This window comes from Ptychodera flava, chromosome 6 (assembly GCF_041260155.1).
Source record: "Ptychodera flava strain L36383 chromosome 6, AS_Pfla_20210202, whole genome shotgun sequence".
Taxonomy (NCBI): domain Eukaryota; kingdom Metazoa; phylum Hemichordata; class Enteropneusta; family Ptychoderidae; genus Ptychodera; species Ptychodera flava.
Genome location: NC_091933.1, coordinates 4,153,803 through 4,174,687, shown reverse-complemented (window position 1 = coordinate 4,174,687; position 20,885 = coordinate 4,153,803). Strand labels below are relative to the sequence as shown.

The window sequence follows — 20,885 nt, the reverse complement described above, 5'->3', positions numbered from 1 at the left end:
AGGGAGGATGTCACATCAAAGCAGTGGCATGGATTCAACATGAGCTTATCGACGGCAGCAAATTAGGTTTGAATCCTGATTTGGAAGTGTTGTTTTAGAATATGCAAACACACCACTTGGAAGTAAGTGGTGTTTTAGAATATGCAAACACAGCAAACATTTGACTCAGGCATGGAGCAGATTGAGTGATGCAACTCATAAAACAATTTTTTTCAATACATAAAGGTTTACTTGCCATATATGAATACTGTGTCAAGGAAATCATGGTGAATATACCCTACAAAGATTCATGTACTAATGTGCAATCTATTCTGCTATTGGGATTTGTCAGTACAGAAAAAATACTCTACTGTCATTTGCTTGAAAAAATTCTAACATATCAACTGTAGATTTCATGACTATTGTTTTCGTGGAAGGTAGCTTGGCGACATCAACTGAGCAACAGTGTGCTGCCTGCGCTCTTTGCAATGATATGACATCATCCCTTTTATACCTTGGTCAAAGGCAGGACTAGCTGGTCCACTATGAGCACTATGTGGACTGGGAGCTGGAGGTGGATGACCCCGAGGTGACATCATTGGTGGATGTGGTGGTACCATGGTTTGTGGCATCATGGGCTGACCCATTCTAACTGGCATACCTAGTGCATTTAACAAGGCAATGTAGACCACAAAGATATATACTCATATATTCGACAGGCAAAACCAAAATATGGCAAAATGCAAGCATTATCATGCTGGAAGAATACATACAACATGAAACTGTGGTGAAACCTTTTGATATTATTCAATAGACAGATGACTGACACAAACAAGACTAAGGCAAACAAAATTACTTTAGAACTGCACAGAACACATTGCATCGGATCCATTCTTTACACAGCAAAAATATGGTGACACATTCTTATTCAATGACATAGGGAAGGTATAGCAAAAAAAAGTGTGTCCCTTTCAAATTGTATGAATAAAAGCATTCAAGTCATGCAATTTATTTTCATGCTGTATCTTATTTTTGGCAACAATACAGGAGATACACGCATAGCATGACTTTTTGCTATTCTGCAAACAGCAATATGCATTACACACAGAAACACAGTGAAACATGGGGATAGCTGTGTTTAGTAATTCCATCACCTCAGATTGCAGCAGTTGATGGCTATCTCTGTGACAAAGGCTGTACACTGGGAATTGATTTGCCATTTTATTTGTCCTTTGACTGACAACTTTCCCTCTAAGATTTCAAAGGTGGCCAATCCATAACATCCACATGTGTGATCAAATTACATTGCCATATCCACTCCAAAAACCTACCTTGTGGAGCAGTCTGTGGAGACATCCCGGGATGCATTTGCAATCCCTGATTTCCCATGTGATTTCCCATGTTTGGCATGGGTGACATCCCATGGCTCATTGCCTGAGGTTGGGAATGAGGAGGAACTCCTTGCATACCTTGCATGGCGGTGCTGACGGTGGGCACTCCTTGGTGTCCCGGCATCATTCCTGGCATACTGGCTTGCATACTTATTCCAGGCTGCATTCCTCCCTGCATGCCTGGATGCATGCCACTTTGCATACCTGTTGTGTAGAGAATATCACAAAATGAAATAATAATTCTACCATACAATGACTGGGAAAAGTGTAACTGTTACACAAATATCCATATTAATATGATATAGTTTCCTACACACATAATGCACAATTTATCAGCCAGCTTACATTGAAGTAAAATAAGATACAGACAAGTGCCAGACGATAGGTATACAGACATACAGACATACAGATGGTGGGCTGACATAAGGGCAATGGAGGCAAAGTTATCCCCATAGTTCCAAATACTATGTATCCTTATAACAGCTTTAGAACTAGAAATTCTACATAACACATGTACAGTTCATTGAAATTTATGTTGGAACATACACAAACAAATGAGCAAATAGACATGCCAGCTCCCAACAACAGAATTGATTCTACAACCAATGTAACCATGCACTGCTTGCCAAATAATGACACTTCACAGGAAAAAAGCTTTATATAAATTAACTAGTTGAGTGAAAACAAGATTTGAATGTAGGGTGTTGAAATACGCTACTACTTCATCAACACTGCAAAGTGAGTCAGTCTATGCAGTCTCCTGACTTGTTTCATTACATCCACTACGACATGCAACATTTGAATTTATAAGTTTGCTTTCTATCTTCCTGCAATAGTTACAGTCCACTCAGTGACATGTGAATAGTAAGTTTATTCTTGATTCAAATTACAACAACAAAATCAGAATCAAGCAATTTACAAGCACTTCGCATATTTGGAATCGACATTAATTATGAGTAGATGAAATGTGTTTCAGGATATGGTGTAACATGGTAAAATGGTGTAATATATATAGTAATTAGAGTTATTTGAGAGCAAAATGCTGATCAAACAGAAACTAAAATTTCCGTTTTGCTTCAAGGTTCTTTTGCCTATTACAACATTTAAGTTAATTGTAGTGTTGTTGAAGTACCAGCTGTCATAGCACAACAGACTTGAATCTATGACAGAAGTCAACTTGCCCTGCATGTTGTTGTTGACACTGCTAGCATGCTGTGTTACCATACCTACGGGAGTTGGCGGGCCAACTATGCCCATCATAGCACCTGTACTGCTACCTGGTGTCATTGGACGACCACCTGGACCAGGTGATGCACTCTGTAAACCACCACGTATTGCTTGCCGTGAGAAGAAGTTCCTGTCAATAAAGAAGGCATGAGAACTGCTTCAACAGAGACTTTGGACAGGGATTGACTTAACTCCATATTTTGCTCTAAGGATCCATTATATGTGGGAAGGACGCTTATCTCTTTTGCACAGAGAAGCGTCACTTCTTATATCAATAAAGTAGTTGGAATTGTCTGTACTACATTCCTGGTGACAGAGGCTGGTCTGTAGTGATTGCCAATGCAAGTCTTGGGTGACATCAAATGTCCAATATTAAACAATGACCGAGAGGCAATATGCAAAGACGAAGTAATTATGAGTAATGTAACGGAGGATGGACTATATCTTGGATATACTGACAACATGCTCATGTGACCAGTTGGATCTACCATAAAAATCAGTCAATTCAGGTGAGTGTCTTATTACATAAACATAAATGATTTACCTGCTTCTTTGATTTGGATAAATATGCTTTGCAGCAACCCGCAGATGAACTTCCTTGCAATGTCTGATCAACCTGGCCATTTGGGGAAATGGTCTGTGGAACAAATGAAGATGAAACAGGTGAGTTGTTACTACAACTCTTAAGTAAATATTGACCTATATATTAATATACATTTCTCAAATTCACAGGCTTTTGATTAAAACTCTTCTCACATTTTTACAGAAATGAAAATCAAAAGTCAATTTCAAAGAATTGAAGCAATGTTGATGCTACAATTGTGAAGGACTCCTCCACTGGAAACCATTGCACTTACTGACTGACTTTCCTGTTTCTTGGACAGCCTCGCCACATACATGGATATTCTGGATTATCACCTGCATTGAACAATATCACAAAAGATGAGTAAGAAATGGCTCATAAAAAGGAAACAAGATTCAACTTATATTTAAGCAAATGCATTCTTCAGCAGTGTACATTCTACATCAATGGTTTGGGTAAGTTATTGTTACAAATTCTTCATACCAACCTATCCACAATTTACTGTATGTATTGCAGTTACATAGGTATCTATGAATGCATGTTGTTAAACGTTTAAACATCACATTGTTGAGTCAAAATTCCTATTGCACGTATTTTCATGATGGCATAATGCTATCCTCATCTTAATGCTAAAATAAATAAACACAGCTAAGTGTATCATCATTCACTAAGCTACAAGAAGTTTCTTTATTTCATTCTAAAATAACTGAAAGACACTTTTCAATACTACAATTGAAACTAAATTAGATCCTGTAACTGCTAGATGTAAAGTTATTTCATTTCTAAAACCATGCATCTATCTAGCAGCAAGACAACTCACCAAGCATTCTAAGATGACCCGAGTTCTCCAAAATGTGATTTGTCAAGTCTTGTAAATCTTCATACTGGAAGTCACAATCGGCCCATCCACATTCATAGACTACCAGGGTGCCAGCTGGCGGTGCTGACTGTGAGGCAGGTGACCCTGGAGTCATGGATGATTCATTACGGGCTGCTTCTTCTTTGGCAGCAGCCTGTAACGCAGCTCGCTCTTCATAAGCTGATTTCTGCTTGGCTTCTAGATTTCTCCACTATTGTGCAGAGTAAAACATGATGCGAGAGATAAAATTTCTGAAACAAATTTAACTATTGCGGGAAGAACACTGAAATTGGACTAAAATGCATTATATTTTGGGGGAAATAATTCAATTCACAAATCCACAAAAATTCACAAATTTACACTGAGAATGTCAGATATTTTAGAAATGTTCTTCAACTCAGTATAAATTTAAAAAGGTAAACTTAGTCAAAAAAGGTTAGTCTACTAGCAGTGCATGGATGACAGCTCACCTCTGTACCGATGACCCTGCTGAGCTCTCCAAATGAGTGGTCTGGATACTGCTGTTTCAGTTGGGATCTTATCTCGCTGGCAAACAGGATGTAACCACTGGCAGTTCTCTTAGGCTTTGGCTGGCAATGGAATAATATAGAGGAATCAAATCAAATAGTGTAAAGAAACTCTTGATGATGGCTTATGAGTGTGAATAATATGTAAAGAGTGGATGGTGATTGTAATGACAGTGATGCACATGGTGAAATGAGAATGATAGTGATGATGATGATGATGATGATGATGATGATGATAATGATGTGGCTGATGACGATGATGATGATGACAATGGCAGTTATGATGATGATGATGATGATGATGATGGCAGTTATGATGATGATGATGATGATGATGATGGCAGTTATGATGATGATGATGATGATGATGAAATGATGATGGCAGTTATGATGATGATGATGATGATGATGATGGCAGTTATGATGATGATGATGACGATGATGATGATGATGATGATGATGAAAATGATGATGGCAGTTATAATGATGATGATGACAATGATGATGGCAGTTATGATGATGATGATGATGATGATGATGATGATGATGGCAGTTATGATGATGATGATGATAATGATGATGCCTGTGATGACGATGAAGATGATGACGACGATGGCAGTTATGATGATGATGATGATGATGATGATGATGATGATACTAAATATGATAATGATAATAATGGTAGTAGAGATCTAGTAGAGGAGGTGGTGGTAATGATGACAGTGATGTTATAAATGGTGATGACATAAGGACTCTTCACAAGATTAGTCTTACTGTGTAAGATGGTTATTAATGAATGGTCATCCACTTCAAAAAGTTAAAACATTTGGGATGAACAAAATTTCCTATAGCCAACACCATAACTGAATATTTTATGATCTTGTTACTGGCCAGAAAATACCACTCACCTTAACTGGTGTCTCTACAACAGGTGGTGGTGGAGGAACCACTTCACTGGTGGTATCTTCTTCCTCTACCTTATCCTCCGTTTCCACCTCCTGTTCTTCAGAGACTTTCTGAAGCAATGGTGAAGGTTCCTTCAATGGGGTGATGGGTTTCCTGAAGAAATAGATCTCATCGTCAATGACTTTGTTAGCCAGTGAGAACTTCTTGAGACCCTTAAGTTTCCGGATTTGTCTCTCTGCTTCGTTGTAACGAGCTTCACACACAAACACATCATCCTCTGAAATCTCTGTTGGTCGACCTGTTAAATGTGATGAAAATTAAATTAGTCATTTATCCGTGTGCTTAATGAAATATGATGTCATTTCTAAAATATGTCATGTATGTGAAATTTCCATTTGTCCTTGATGTGCAAATAGCAGCAATAAAGTGCACACTTCTACTCTTTCAATTTTCAACGCTATTGCAACATACCAAGTTTTATCACAAAGTCAAAGATTGTGATTAATAAGATGATATGGAGACATGTGCAGGTGGAAAATTTCTGGTGCAGAAACTTTGCCTCATTTCTACCGAAATACAGTAACATTTATATACACATAATATTCAGATATTTTTAAAGGTGCATGTACGTACATTGCTCAGAAATGTCTAAATTGGCTGAATATCACAAATGCAGGTGAAGTGTTTCTCCCATGGATCAATGCCAGATGGTTCCTTGTTGTTAGACTAAAGTTAGCGTAACATGACTCATTAATCTTGTGGAAGTGAATGCCAATAGAAATGCATGGCACAAACAACTTACTTGAGATATAGTCTTTGAATGCAAAGACAGCACATTTACCACTGATACTACGCATTGGATTGGTATCCTCTATAGAACTCAGGAAGACTTCATTCTTGTAGAACATACGAGTTGGCTGGTGTTCGGTCTCGGATGGATGAACGTACCATGGACCATGAAACCATGGATCACCACTGTAAGAAGTGAGAAATTTCAATGTAAGGCATACACTACAATTGGCTGCTTTGTTGCATGGGTTGAAAAGAACAGAAAGTAGTTTGGGATTGGTGGTATTGCCTGCAACTTATTTATTTTACAGGACATTTATTAGAAAAATTTGGAAGCTACAACTGAATAAATGAATATGTCTGAGTTGGTTCAAAAACACCACTGAAAGACACATATTGAATTCAAGGCCTCATTTTAGCTTAGTACCATGGCTTGCATGCTAGGTTCAAACAGTACAAAGCAAATCTCAATTGTTTTGAGAACAATTAACAGTGTTTTCACATATACATATATAAAATACAAGGGGACAGAACATTGTTGTAGCCACACAGACAGCACAATGTATGTCCTCAGAGACCTCACTAATTAGAAGTGATACATACATATCAAAAGGTTCACAAATTGAATCACAGACATAGTATGCACAATACACAGACCAATATACAGTGTACAAACTCTAAAACTCACTTAGAATCTTTCCACATTTTGTCTATCCTAGCCAAGTATGGCTTGTCTTCATCAGAGCGTAGATAAACACAGTCTCCAAGCTTGTAGTACCCTGATTCTATGTTGAGCTGTTCATAGTATGTACAGCCGTCATCTGGATTGGTGACTTCAACTTCTATATCCTATAGTAGAGGGAATGATGAAACACACGTATGTGTGAATGTTTAGTAAGTTTTCATCACCAGATTTTTTGTGTAATAACTACAGTATACTTCTAAAAGTTAGCTGTTTATGTAAACTACTCCTTAGGGTGGGACACAAAATATCAACACAGACTGGGATTTCCTTTGCGCGATGGTATTTTCACAAAAATCTTTGGTGAAACTGGATTGTTATCTATGGCAAACTTGGTAGACCTCTAAATAAAGACACTAGGTAGAGAGATTAAGCACTCAAATGGAACTGGAAGCTTGGTTTTCAATTTTACAGGTTCAAATCTCGCAATACTTAGTACCATGATTCAAAACATTTTCTTTTTTAAATTTGAGGAACAGAGCTGTCCAAGGATATACTATACTGTAGCAAAAAAGGTATTTCTATTTCAAGGCTAAATCATATTACATCCATCAAACATAAAATCACAAAATCATATTACATCCATCAAACATAAAATCACAAAGCAAATGATAGATCCACATCCTTAAAAAGGAGGATATAACATGGCTGCGTATAAAAGGAATGCAACATGTGAAACTAACACATACTTCTCTTTCTTTGTCCAGAACATCCATAGCATCAGTTTCCATAGGTTCTTCTTGTTTATTGATATGGTCAGCAAATACTGATGCCACTCTGACCCTAGACAAGGGCTCATCTCTGGGTACTATCTTGGTACTGTTTGATGGTAAGGACCAGATCTGAAAGTGTATTATCAAAAAATTTCATTTACTGAACAGTATACACACAACAACCAATAGCCATGCCATCAGTCCAACACTTGTTACTGATGGCAATTGTGCACAGACTAAGAAAACTGGAATCCCTAGTAACTGTTCAACACAACACTACTGAAATGTACTGGAGCAAAAGGAACGGTAGACCTGTACAATTAAGAATAGCCACGTCTAATAATTGTGAAGAGAGAGAAAGTTTCAAGTACCTTGTGAAAAATTTAGAAAACATTTTCTCTGAATCAAGATAAGTGCCTCAACATGCACTTGAAAACAGTACATATACATGCCTGCCTACCAAGTTACTACTGGGTAACATGAGAGAAGAATTGATAGGATTGACATTACCTTGATCTTTTTGAAGCATTTGGCCTTGGCATTGTACCTTGATTCACACACATACACATCTTCCTCAGCATAACCTTCAGGCTTGGTTTTGAAGTAATCCTTCACAAACATTACATAACATTTGCCCATGACCCTGCTCACTTTTGCGCTGTTGTAGTAATCGCTCTTAAACACCTCCTGAAACAGGAATTAGAATTTGATGTCATAATTGCTTGGTTTTCAGCCATAAATTCGTTTGTTATTTTCTGTACACTCAATCATAACTGATTGGCATTGACTGACAGTATCCGATAAATGCAACTTTGTCATCCTAACACCTTAATGAAGTACCACAGTAGTTGTACTCAGTCTCCAGTGTTCAGTAAGCCATCTCAAGGATGTCATCACCCTTTGCAAACATCAAAATCTCACTGTGTATCATTCTCAAGGTAGATCAAATTCCTACACTGAAATGCAATCTTGTTATCAGCCGGGCGGAAATGTGATGTGAAAAGTGAAACATCCTTAGCTGTTTCATTTTTGTTTTCATGGCTTTGATACTTATTTTGACTGAACTGAAAAAAACAACTGTCACTTAATTCTCCATCTGCCCTATACACAGTTAACCTTGCCTATCGAATGACACTTACCTTTGTTAAAAATTTCCTGGTTGCCAAGTGGAATGTTTCATCAGGTCTATAGAACCAGTTGCCATGCAACCATTGCTCTCCATTATCATCTGTCCACAGTTTCTCGATCAAAACGATATGTGGTTTCAGATTTTTCTCCCTATTAAGTTCAAGGTGACAAAAATTTGTCAACCTAAGCAAGGAAAACGATAATTTGTCAAATGTGTGGTTGGTACATTAGCACTTCACAAGTGCAGGGGTATTATTTGTTGAAGTATGTACCAGAGATATTTACCTGTAAGTTTCACACAACTAACAAATTAAACACACACAATTAGCTGAATTTATCTATAACAAGAGATTCAGGCAACAAAGGAGGAAATGAAATTTTCAACATTATTTTTGACTTAATAAGTTATCATGGACTTTAACCCTTTCAGGCCAGATACCCTATATATAGGGGAAATTTGGGTACGTTCCCAGAAAGTCAGGCCTGAAAGGTATCATGGACTTTAAGAAGACTGTGCTTGTAAGTTTGGGAGTTGTTTTGTTCATCCATGAAATAATGAAATCAAATAGCAATTACGTTTACCAAACCCTTAATAGAAGATACCATGACCAATCCTTAAGAGTAGACATGATAGAAGGATATGGGTTTCTCAAAGCTATATAGAACAAATGAGACAACAATGTGGTTATTCTACAAATCACCTAAAAAGATATGGAGAGAGACCATGAAGGAGTGAAGTTAGTTTGGTTTGGAGTATAATGTTTACTGAACACTCTTGAATATTTGACAGTATGCCTATGTATGATATTGAATAAGATTTCAAGATAACCTGTTGTGCATTGTCATGCAACAACAGACTGTTTGTTGTATACGGTAGTATTTTCCACAAACTACAACAAACTGATGTATACTGTTTTTTTCACAAACCAACTGTACAGATGTAAGGGAAAGTATGCTAACAGTCTTATGGCCAATTCATGAAAGACATTACACTCCAGAGTAGCAGGATTTGGAAACAAGAAAACACCATGCATGACACAAAAGGCTCTAGTTCTACAAGGAGGTCAGGACACTCAACAGATATCCAGGACAGTACTAGTAGCTACTTACAGTGGTTCCAAGAACACAAAGTCCCCAACACGGTATGTTTGTCCTTTCACGTCAACACCATCAGTTGCCTACACAAAGAACGCAAGCAGAGTGTACATCATCATTTAAACTGTTTCATAATCCTTGGGTTTCCATTATCAGTGAACAGCTACTACAGTTCATTTACAAACTGTTACAAAACACTTGATTGCAACATTTCCCACGACACACTACAAACACTGAGATAAATATGGTTGATGTTTACTGACATGTTTTGACGAAATGGATAAAGCATTGAGGTGGTAAAGTTTCTATTTTTATTCCATGGCCAAATGTACAAGAATTAGACCTATTGCGATCTCAGTTAAGTTAAAGTTTGCTGATCAACTCAAAAACTTCCGCTCTCTAAAAATTAAACCCACATAGGACTTGTTGAGCTATGAGACAGATCAAAATGACCAGTGATGGAAAAGATGAGTTTTTTCACTCTATACAATGTCAATGAAATGAAACTTTACAACAGCAAAACTCTCACAAACATCTTTCATTTCAATGATGTGACTGACCTTACATAGAGAAAACTGTATGAATGGGCATCAAGATTTAACTTTAGTTTGTAGAACCAGAAGTACAGCCTTAATACTACTTTACCAAGCTAGCTTGCTCTTCTTCCTTTTCAGCCTCTAATTCCTGCAACCTCTTCTCTTCCTCTCTTTTCTCTTGGTCTTCCTTCATTTCTTTAGGAAGCTTCTCTTTCTTTTCTTTGTCAAGATCATTCTGCAGGTGTTTGTGGGTGTAGCTGAGAGCTGGGGATAACAAGAGTTCACCATTCTTGCATATTTCATCTCGGATTGTGATCAGGAACTTCTGCAGCTCCATGGCATCTTCATATACCTGAAATGCCAATACTGTAAATTTTAAACGGAGACACTGGGAACATAATGAGATATTGATATTCACATAAGATATAACAAAACTTAAAATGAAAATTGCATGGTTTTCACACCTTCACTGAGAGGGGAGTGAACATTTCAAAACCAAAATAGTTACTTATATTCAAATAGTACACACATTGTCTCCTTGGCAATTTATTTTATGTTGTACAGTTATACATAAATATGAGATCATTCAAAACACACAGTTAGTTTTGGTAGAGAAAAGTCAATGTTTCCTCCCCAAACAAAACTTAAAGGGCAAATTGACCTTGAAAATTAATTTTGAAATATTAAACTGATATGATCATTGAAAGGCTTTCCAATCGATTTTATTCACTTTCACTCACTGGCTAATAAATAGCAGTGTACTAAAATACCGGAAGTGACGTCGTAAACTTGGTCATTGAAGCAGTCAACGTGTGCAACTGCAAGCTTTTCCTCTTATAGAATGGTTACAGAATATAGGGGCCAAGCACTCGGTGTCGATGATTAACAATTTTGAGTGCTGTAATTTTTCCTAACAAACTTTCAGTGTAACATTTTACCAATTTTTATGAGTTTCCTGTATTTTATTTCGGTATTTTTGGTCCAAATGGCCACAACTTTTCATTTGCTACAATTTTTTACCAAAATTTCGGGGAAATGTGAAAAAAATTGTCTACATCTGAAAAAAGTTGTTGGCAATTATTCCAAGACAACAAAATTCGACTTTGGCACTCAAAGGGTTAAGTCGAGCAGAAATAATGTTTTCTGCGAATACCACTTTGAGAAGGACTGCTTTTAGCGAAAATTGCAAGCCCAACTACTGAACTACAAGCCTAAAAGAAAACCGTCTGGGGCATATCCAGTCCAAAGTGCGTCGCTTGTACATATGGGACTGTACGTACGCTAAGGCACTAGAAACGGAATGCTGTAGACCGGACCGCTGGTTCTTGACTAATCATGGCTACATCAGGGTGTTCTGTAACACATTAAAAATGCTCGCTTAGAATTAATGTTGATCTGTTTACAGCATTGGCATTACTTTGGTGTCGGCATGATTTCACAGTGATTGCAGATGAACCACATGCATGATTTGATCACCTTGAGGAATTTGAACTTTGTCATCGGAGCTAGAATGGTCACTTTCTGAATTCCAGATGCTGTAAGTTTCTGACGATGTCAGTCTTGGATCATCGATTGCTACTTCAGGTTCGAAGTTATTGCCGATTATCTTTGCCATTATGATTTTCAGTGAAGCGCTGAGGTTTGCGTACCGCGTACGCGTCCTTTACTTGGCGTAGAAGAGCTTGGCTGTAAGTGACCTCGCTTTGAACAAGGCGACGAGCAAGTTTGATACGTCACTTCTGGTTCCAGTGCGTTCAGCTTGTGGCCACTGGGCTAATACACACCAGTGAAAGTGAATGAAACCAACGCTATTTTGGGTTTTTTCAGTAAATAACAACTTGATTACCTATGAAAGGCTTGGTAAATTTCCCCTTTAAGAATAGCCAAAATACCAACGGTTTAAAATCAAATTGAAATAAGCACTAGATCATCAAAACCATATATCCTCATGCAAATGAAGATATTTCTACACTGACTGCCAGTGTTTCAAGATTTGCTGAGTTATAGATCTTGTCTTGATTACCTGGGAATCTGTACGGCTGAGTTTGCGAGCAGTTTCAAAGACCTCAAACATATCATCTTGGAAACGATCCAACCTTCTGTACCGGCCTCTGTCAAGATTTCTTCTCACAACATCAAGGTCAAGGGGTCTCCTGGCAAGCACAACAAGATAACACATTTGTAAATGACCATATGATCGCTGTTGACAGAATAGGCTGCATATGTCTAACTGTCAAGGCTTCATTCAACATCATCATGAAAATACTGAAGATCACATACAAACTCACACCAAGTAAATAATTTATGTTGTTGTTTCACAAAAATGGGAGGCAAAGACGACTTGAAAACACAATGAATGTGCAATTTACAAGTTGCTTCCCTAAGCCAGTAAAGTTCTGCAGGTGGAGAATTTGTTGGTTGTGTATCACATTCCACAACAATTTTGGCAGAACCTTGCTTGGTTATTCATGAGACTGGTCATCTTAATCATGCCTTTTTATCTTCCACTATACTCACTTCATATCTGTGCCTTCTTCTTTCTCGATTGGAATCTCTGCCAAGGAATCACTGTAACACCTGCCCTCCTCATCTTGATGATTTACCACTGACACATAGAGATTAGTCATGATTTCACGGACCAGCATCTGTACATCAGGCACTCCTGAAGACTCATCACTCATCAACTCAGCATTCTTTTGTAGGAGTATCCTCTGTAGAGTCAGGGCATCCTGGAGGATACAAAGGATGGTATGACTTATGATCATGAATTACAAATGATATGAATGATATCATATGAGATACGGATGACATGAGATATTTTCTTGCTGATTTGTGAAACATACCGAGCAGATGTATGTGTAGGACGCTTTTTCTAGTAACGATCATGAGTGACAAAGCTGTCTGGAAGCTAATCTTAAAGTTAGTTGCAAGGAGAAGAAAGTTTTTACAACTTTTTCTCTTTCTACCTGCCTTATTCAGTTTATTTAACTGGAAACTGAAGACACCAGTGCTATTAGTATAACTTTTCACATACCTGTCTTTACTTATATCCTTGCCTCATAAAATAAGAATTGTTATATTCACAAAATTTTGGACTGTAGCCCATGATGACAGACTGGAATTGGCCACTGAATGTGAAACATACCTCCGCTTTTGTGTAACATATCTCCTTACCTTGTAGATTTGAGAGTCTGGTTCATTGAATTTACATGCATTGTCAAACATGAGCAGAAAGTCAGCCACCATATCATCTAGGGTTTCATACTGATTACACTGTATTCTCTGGTATATCTTCTGCATGTCAATGGGTTTCTTGATCACCTGGTAGTACTCAGGGTATTCCTGTTGAGAAGGTGATAAGTCATTTTTACTTTATGTAATTACATATAAATTACATAGATTTGAGATTTGGTGAACATAGTTTCCTTTACTGTATTACGGCACATTATCATGTATGTGCCAAAGGCACAGTCGCTCTCTTAATATATTATGTTTGTAAATTTTATTGCTTAATGTCTCAGTCAACACATGCTGGATAGGTGGTTGACGTAACATCTATTTACAGACATTGCAGATGCAAAGCTTGGTAATTGCAGGCGACTGTTAAAATATATGCTAATACGATCATAGTAAAGATTATATTTGATGATTACTGCTGGTAGTTCTACAGAACTTAGCTGCAAATTCATTTGAAGTATAAAAAGCAACAAATGTTGTACGTGTTACTAGAGAAGACAAAGATATGATTAAACCAAGCGCATTGGCAAATTAGTGTTCCTGGAACACTTACACTTTTGGATGGCAGTCTTTGAAATATTGTAGAGAGCACCCTTTTATGGCTGTCTTTGTAATTGCTCACTGTTTCATACAATTCTTTGAGTTTCTGTGCCAGAGGTGTCAGTGCTTTGGTAGATTTCTTTGGTGTTATCTTCTTTAAGGCTTTGGCTTTCGGAGCTGGAGCCACCTCTGTCCAGGGCAAAACAGAGAGAATATTAGATATGCCTTGACATTGCACAGTACTACCACAACATTGCCAAGCAAAAGTTATAAAGATATTAGGCTGATCTTTGCGTTCAACTGAAGATTATTGCACACAAGCCTTTGCGTACAAAAACACAGTTTTCCTTGGGTCCTGCAGCTACTACAGTTGTCCCCAGCCCTGACAACTATAAAAGTTATACAAGTGATCAATGCAAAACGCTGTCTGTGTCAACTCATCCTTACTTTGGCCAATACCTCAGGTCAAATCAACACACAATATTTCACTTTAGTTAACCCTTAAGACGCCATAGACTTTCATGCAATATAGCCTCCCATGCCAAGAACTTTTTGAACCAATAAACTTGACATGTTACACTTCTTTTAGACAGGTACAGTGTGTTTCCTGTGATTGGAAGCCCAGCCAAACCACTATGAATTTCAAAGATCAGGAAATGGAGAAGCTTCGAGAAGTCTTTCCATGTTTGGTTAGCAAATGGGGGTGGGAAAATGGGCTTAAAATGCACGTTTTTGGTTCAAAATGCATTGAAAATGAATAAAAGACTCTAAAAATAGATCTTATAGTCCAAAAACCTGCAAACTTTTACACATTTTAAATGTCATGAAAAGACACATATTTTGGTGAAAATTTTCAGCAGCGGAACTTATCAAATGTAAATAATAAACAAACAAACAATTGTTGATATTTGTCAATAATACAAAAACCACATACCCTTCAACACAGCTACACAAAAGCATATAACACAAGTGAAATATAGCTCAAGACACAATTTTAATCAGCAACATGATTGAATTTCGTAAACAACATCTTATATTCATTTGTCGTTTATTTATTTATTTATTTATTTGTTTGTTTGTTTGTGTATTTCTTTCTGCATCGAACGGTGAAACCATGTAACCAGGAAAAATCTTTGTTTTTATTTTTTTATTTGGATTCTGATTGCTATCAGATATAATTCAATTGTTGTTGTTTTGGAATGAATGTTGCCATTAAAGTTAGAGAGGATATGTTTGAAAGATTTTGGCATTGCAAGTAAACACAAACAACTAATTTGATTGATATCATGAACAAGCTGCCATCTTACACGGCAATTCAAATCAGAGCCTGTATTCAGCTACTTTATTAGCTACCCTGTGATAGGCAAACGACGAAAAATTTCACCACAAAAACGCACTACCTGAACTTCTGAGAAAATAAATTTGATTCAAGAACTAAATAAAATAAGTTTGAGGTACAATAAGAACGACATTCGCCTCTGAACGCTTTCGATAACCGTACTGGCCCTGACGTTTGATCGCGACGTCTCCGTAAATCATGACAGTCAATGTGAAACATATGAAAATTGATCACGTATTTTGACGAGCACGCAACATAATTCGCCAGTAAATGAACAGAAACCAATAGATATGATATAAATAATTACATATCGGGTATATTTCGACAAAATAATATGTTGTAGACGTAGGAATATGACGCGAGATCAACAGTTCGGAGCGTGCCGTGTTGTACGTTTCGTACACACAAACCCGTGATCGGCGGCCATCTTGGCCGCCTCGATACACGATGAAGAATGCCGCGATACCAAAGTTTACTTGACATAAACAGACCTGATCGCTCCAAAATCACATATTAAATTAAGATTTCGTGAAAATCCTTTCAAATTTCTTCATCATTAGTGTTTTCGGCCTAGAAAACCGAACTGACATACTCAAACTTGAGCTTTCAAGGAGGCTGGTCAATGCGATGCTCCGTGGTGACGCCATTCAAGCCTCTGTTCAACTTCAAAATCACGTTCGGCCGATCAAAAAAAGTCTTCATTTTCTCAGACATTATCGTCAAAACATACGAAAATATGTCATTTCTATAAAGAAATGGCCAATAACTTGTCACAAAACGATCGTCTTTAGGATGTACAGCAGGAAAAAGCGTTCAGAATGTCTCTCACTTCGGCGAAGTCAGCGACCAGATCTGATTAGATATTCACGGTAAAAATAGTCGACCCGATTTCCTCGAAAGGTCGCTCAAATTACTGGAAATTGCCGTAGCTACAACTGATGATGTCATTATTTTAGTCCTTATATGGACCTGAAGTGGGTTCAAAGGGTAAGGAATGGATTTATTTGTCAGGTGACCTGTTAAACGCGGGAAATCAAGTTCCAAACTTTGCCTGAGCGAACCTCAGGCCGTGTACGGATATATCCGTGCATGGCGCTGAGCGTGAGTTGGGCGTGTACGGATATATACGGGCATGGCGTTTTAAGGGTTAATGATAGTCAACATGCCTCACATATGAACACACAACTGGATAAGGTTTAGATTTTGCTTAAAATGACAGTGTCACATTCCCTGACATAGCACACATCTATCCTACTTTTCAATTCTAATTTTCTATTCCAATTTTCAAAATTCTTGAAAGATATGAAATTCATTCCACCTATTTATTCCACCTATTTAACTATTCTAAAGTTAGAAACTGCAACAATACACAGTTAATTTCAAACAAAGTCTTTCCTGTATATTACACTTAAGTCCAGGTAGATTTTGTTGTTCCAGTCTTGCATCATTCACTGACACTCAAATTTGAATCAGACGGGATGACAACTATGTAGCTTGTAGCTCCCATTTAGAGAAATCCAATGAAATACACACACACCTGCAGGTACCGGTCCCAGCTCTTTGTGTTTAGTTAAGAGAAGGTTTTCCAGAGTGTCAGCATCTCTGTACACTTGTGATTCCTCCTCATTGTAATGCCTGGCATTGTTAAACATCAGTTTGAAATCAGCCAACAAAGCTTGCTCAACAGTGTACTGGAAAGAAAAGATACAACATGTTATAGAAATCATGGCAGTATTTTTATGGATATCAGAACAGGGAGGTTTCAATGGTAGGGAAGTTCAATCATAGTTGTAAGTAGGAAAAGGGTGCCCTTTGAACCAATTAATGGAAGGCAATTAAGAGAAATACAACATGGACCTAATGACTTCAGCAATCTTGCACTTGAAGGTTCACGAAGGTGAAGAGTTCATTGTCGGGAAATTGTTGATGTACGAAGTCTGTATAGTTACCCTGCTATGTGAATCACTGACTGCGCGTCTGGAATTTATTTTTGGAGAAGTCAATTTGACATTGACTATGAATTTGATATACCACGAAGTGTCAAGAAAAAAAGTAACACTGTATCAACACTGTTCAAAAAGCACCCCTTGTCATTAAATATATTAGCTAAAAAATAGATACCAAAGATGATCATGCCTATAGTTGATGAAGGAAAAAATTACACTACCTTGTCACTGATGATGTTATTTTCTATGGTAATCATATCAATGGGTTCACTTATGACTTTGTAGTAGTCTGGATAAAGCTTTTTGGACGGCTTCTCCATGAACAGATCTGTCAAGTACCGACCATTTTCATCCTGAAGAAAAGAAGTAATTATCAAGAATATTTCATTTTGTATGCATCAATGGCTATTTCTTTCAACTAACTACAAAGGAACACTTCAGGGTGTAATTAATGAGGTTATATCGTCAAAATAGATATGTAACAAATACTGTATTTAAGACATCTACTGAGGGTATATCTATGTTACCACATTATGTGATCTCCTTTCTTGTCATGTCCTGCTTTCAAAATTACCAAGTACATTTTTGTATTTGGTAGACAAATGTCAGGGAATCAAAATTGAAGTCCTACAAGCTGGCTTAGTAGACCTCCGTTGGTATGAAAAGATCAATCTGAGTGATGGGAATGGCAAATTTAAAGGTCCTGACAAACATCTGGCAGACCTGCACCTTGGACCACAAGATTTGCTGAACCTTGGTGTCTCTAGGCTCTTTTGATGGTCAGTGATTCTCCTAGGAAATACCCATTGACATTTTGAAAACAAAACTCACTATCTCTTACAATTTTGTTTTTCAAATATAGTGAAATAACATAAGCACTCCATTGATACAAGGTAACATTCTCACCTGATAATCTTCAATAATTTTGTACAACAGCATCATTCTCTTTTTCAACTGACTGTCTGTGTCTGAGCTGTCCTGACGTTTTACTTTCTTCTCATCTGTTGAGGATGCAATTGGTGACATGGCTTTCTTTTTTTTCACTTTTTCTTCAACTTCTTCTTCTACGGTATTCTCCTCTTCCTTCTGTTAAAGAAATAAAATTGAAAGGTATCATATTGTGCACTCTCAAGAATACTCTGTGATCTTGACAATAATGCAGTGTCCTTGAGATGCCATGCAAGATGGTGTGGTGGTAACAGTGTTTTATCATGGGTGCACGACATAACTTGCGGCAAAATTTTACATCAAGAAGTACTAACGCAAATTACTTTGTTTTACAGTCTAGTAAAATGACAATAGCTGTGACCTTCATCATTTACATTTCAGAATAGTTGAGGCATGAAGCAAACTGATAATGTGTTATTGTGGTCCTTTCTACTGAAGTATGACTTGTCCAATACAAGAATGTTGAAGATCGAATGTTCAGCTACTCCATCAGGGTGTTTGCATGAAGGTTGGACAACACATCTGGAAAAACCAGCAAGATTCCAGGTGTCCCTGAATGTGACTACCTTGAACTAAAAAAATGACTGGAGTACCCTGGTAACATTAAATGGCTCTGTATCCATGACAAAAACACTGAATATGTTAGGTTCCTTCTTGATTAAAATCTGCACATTTACAGTTTCAATGTTGATAAGCTAGAGAGTGAACATTTTGACCTGCTATAAAGATTAGTACAGAATGTGAACCTGTAACGTTATAATCCAATAAGTTGATCAAAAATTTCACACAATGAAACTCCACCAGCGTAAACTCACCTTGACTTCAAACTTTTCTAGTTCTTTCTTCTTAGCTTGCATTAGTTTTTGTAATCTTTCTGCATCTTTATACAGTCTTGAGTTGGGCATGTTGTAATGTAGGGCATTGTTAAAGACCAAGTTCAAGTCTTCCTCAAGTTCATCCAAGGAATTATACTTGCCAGACTAAAATCAAAAGGCAAAATTTAAGTTACCACTTTTTCTCAGAACACAAAGACAACGTTAAAATACCTTTGCAAAGCCCACTTTAGCAATCACCTTCATTGCCCAATTGATATTTTTGCTTTCACTGTAACTGCTAGTATGTCAATGATTAATTGTCAATCAAAAGTTCAGATCAGATTATACCTGATAAAAATTATATACTCAGGGCACACATAAGGCTTACTTTGTTTATGGTCTGAGATAAGGATCATTTAGATGATGTGAAACTGTACTGTGTATGAAAATTTGACAAGCCCATTATTACAGGTTACTGCTAAAAGCTGCAAGGACAAAATTAAGCTTTACTAAGTAGCGTATGAAGAGTGTAAACTCTGATATTGTTGTAGGAAGAATATCTATAATGCCCATTGTACTAATGGAAGCAGGGCTTTAAAAGGCTATTTAACGTCACATTTTGCTTACCTTCAACTTGGTTCTGATCTTGCTAAGAGCCATTGGATGTTTAATTTCTTCGTAGTAATCAGGATACGCTCTGCTGTTTGGAAGTCTCATGAAAGGCTCAGCAACTAGCTGACCCATTGCATTCTTGAAACTGACAACAGCTTCAAATAACACATGGAGTGGGTCACCAACATCAGCAAGGAAGCTGTCCGTTCCAGATTCTTCACCTTCTTCATACTCAATAGTCTTGAAAGGATATGGGATATCTTCTTCTTCATCAGATGAGATCTGTAGGGCAGCTGTAATGGCTGATAATGAATTTTGTCCTGTACTCTGTCGAGCTCTGCAGAACACAAGTAAAAATTATATTAGGAATATGCTATGATGAATGACAGTCGCTGAAAACGTTGAAGAAGAATACTGTGTGTCTATTACCAGGATGCCACTAAACCATGTCTAAATGTTTATTTCACTCACTCACAAAATACCAGTTTGAACACATGTCAAAGGGCTTGATACCATAGATTTATATCACATTATAACACAAAAGAAGTCATATGCTCTGTGATGTTCACTTAGTTTTCTATATTGTGCTTATACATTAAAGTCAGGTAAAACCCTGCTTGCTACAGTTACTTATGTATATACTTGTTTTATAACATAAAGTTTGTATGTAATTTATGACAATGTTCGATGCATGTTACCAAAACAAAGATACATTCACAACTCAAGTACCCAGATGCTAAGCCTAATGCCAAATTATACAATTTGCCTTCGTGGCTTGTTGACAGGATGTTTTTACTTCTGCTATCATAAGATTGTAAATCAATGAAGATATGTCAGGTACAAGATTTAGGGATGTATGTCCTATCCAGTTAACTCCCTTTTCCAAAGATTTGCTGCTGTCATTTATCTACATAGGAACACTTTCACGCCTATTTAAATCTCCGAAAGGTACTCTCTGTACACACTGGGTGTG

General features: G+C 37.3%; 1 protein-coding gene across 11 annotated transcripts in view; it reads right to left on the bottom strand.

Moving 5' to 3' along the window:
* The window catches only part of LOC139134635 (protein polybromo-1-like), a 35,124-nt gene that overhangs the window by 3,321 nt on the left and 10,918 nt on the right, over window positions 1-20,885 (bottom strand). For 3 of the 11 annotated variants that reach the window (XM_070701571.1, XM_070701581.1, XM_070701582.1), the window contains 24 exons: window positions 19,928-20,249; window positions 19,301-19,465; window positions 18,444-18,623; window positions 17,759-17,890; window positions 17,129-17,282; window positions 14,266-14,441; window positions 13,650-13,817; window positions 12,993-13,204; window positions 12,499-12,628; window positions 10,585-10,827; window positions 9,955-10,022; window positions 8,856-9,027; window positions 8,227-8,403; window positions 7,693-7,845; window positions 6,950-7,110; window positions 6,275-6,447; window positions 5,475-5,770; window positions 4,510-4,629; window positions 4,001-4,250; window positions 3,455-3,515; window positions 3,142-3,234; window positions 2,552-2,727; window positions 1,311-1,574; window positions 494-640 (listed from right to left, as the gene is read on the bottom strand). In XM_070701571.1, the coding sequence (XP_070557672.1) occupies window positions 494-640; window positions 1,311-1,574; window positions 2,552-2,727; window positions 3,142-3,234; window positions 3,455-3,515; window positions 4,001-4,250; window positions 4,510-4,629; window positions 5,475-5,770; window positions 6,275-6,447; window positions 6,950-7,110; window positions 7,693-7,845; window positions 8,227-8,403; window positions 8,856-9,027; window positions 9,955-10,022; window positions 10,585-10,827; window positions 12,499-12,628; window positions 12,993-13,204; window positions 13,650-13,817; window positions 14,266-14,441; window positions 17,129-17,282; window positions 17,759-17,890; window positions 18,444-18,623; window positions 19,301-19,465; window positions 19,928-20,249 (4,193 nt within the window). The remainder of the gene's footprint in view (window positions 1-493; window positions 641-1,310; window positions 1,575-2,551; window positions 2,728-3,141; window positions 3,235-3,454; window positions 3,516-4,000; window positions 4,251-4,509; window positions 4,630-5,474; window positions 5,771-6,274; window positions 6,448-6,949; window positions 7,111-7,692; window positions 7,846-8,226; window positions 8,404-8,855; window positions 9,028-9,954; window positions 10,023-10,584; window positions 10,828-12,498; window positions 12,629-12,992; window positions 13,205-13,649; window positions 13,818-14,265; window positions 14,442-17,128; window positions 17,283-17,758; window positions 17,891-18,443; window positions 18,624-19,300; window positions 19,466-19,927; window positions 20,250-20,885) is intronic. The other 8 variants (XM_070701575.1, XM_070701573.1, XM_070701578.1 and 5 more) reach the window with 8 other exon arrangements.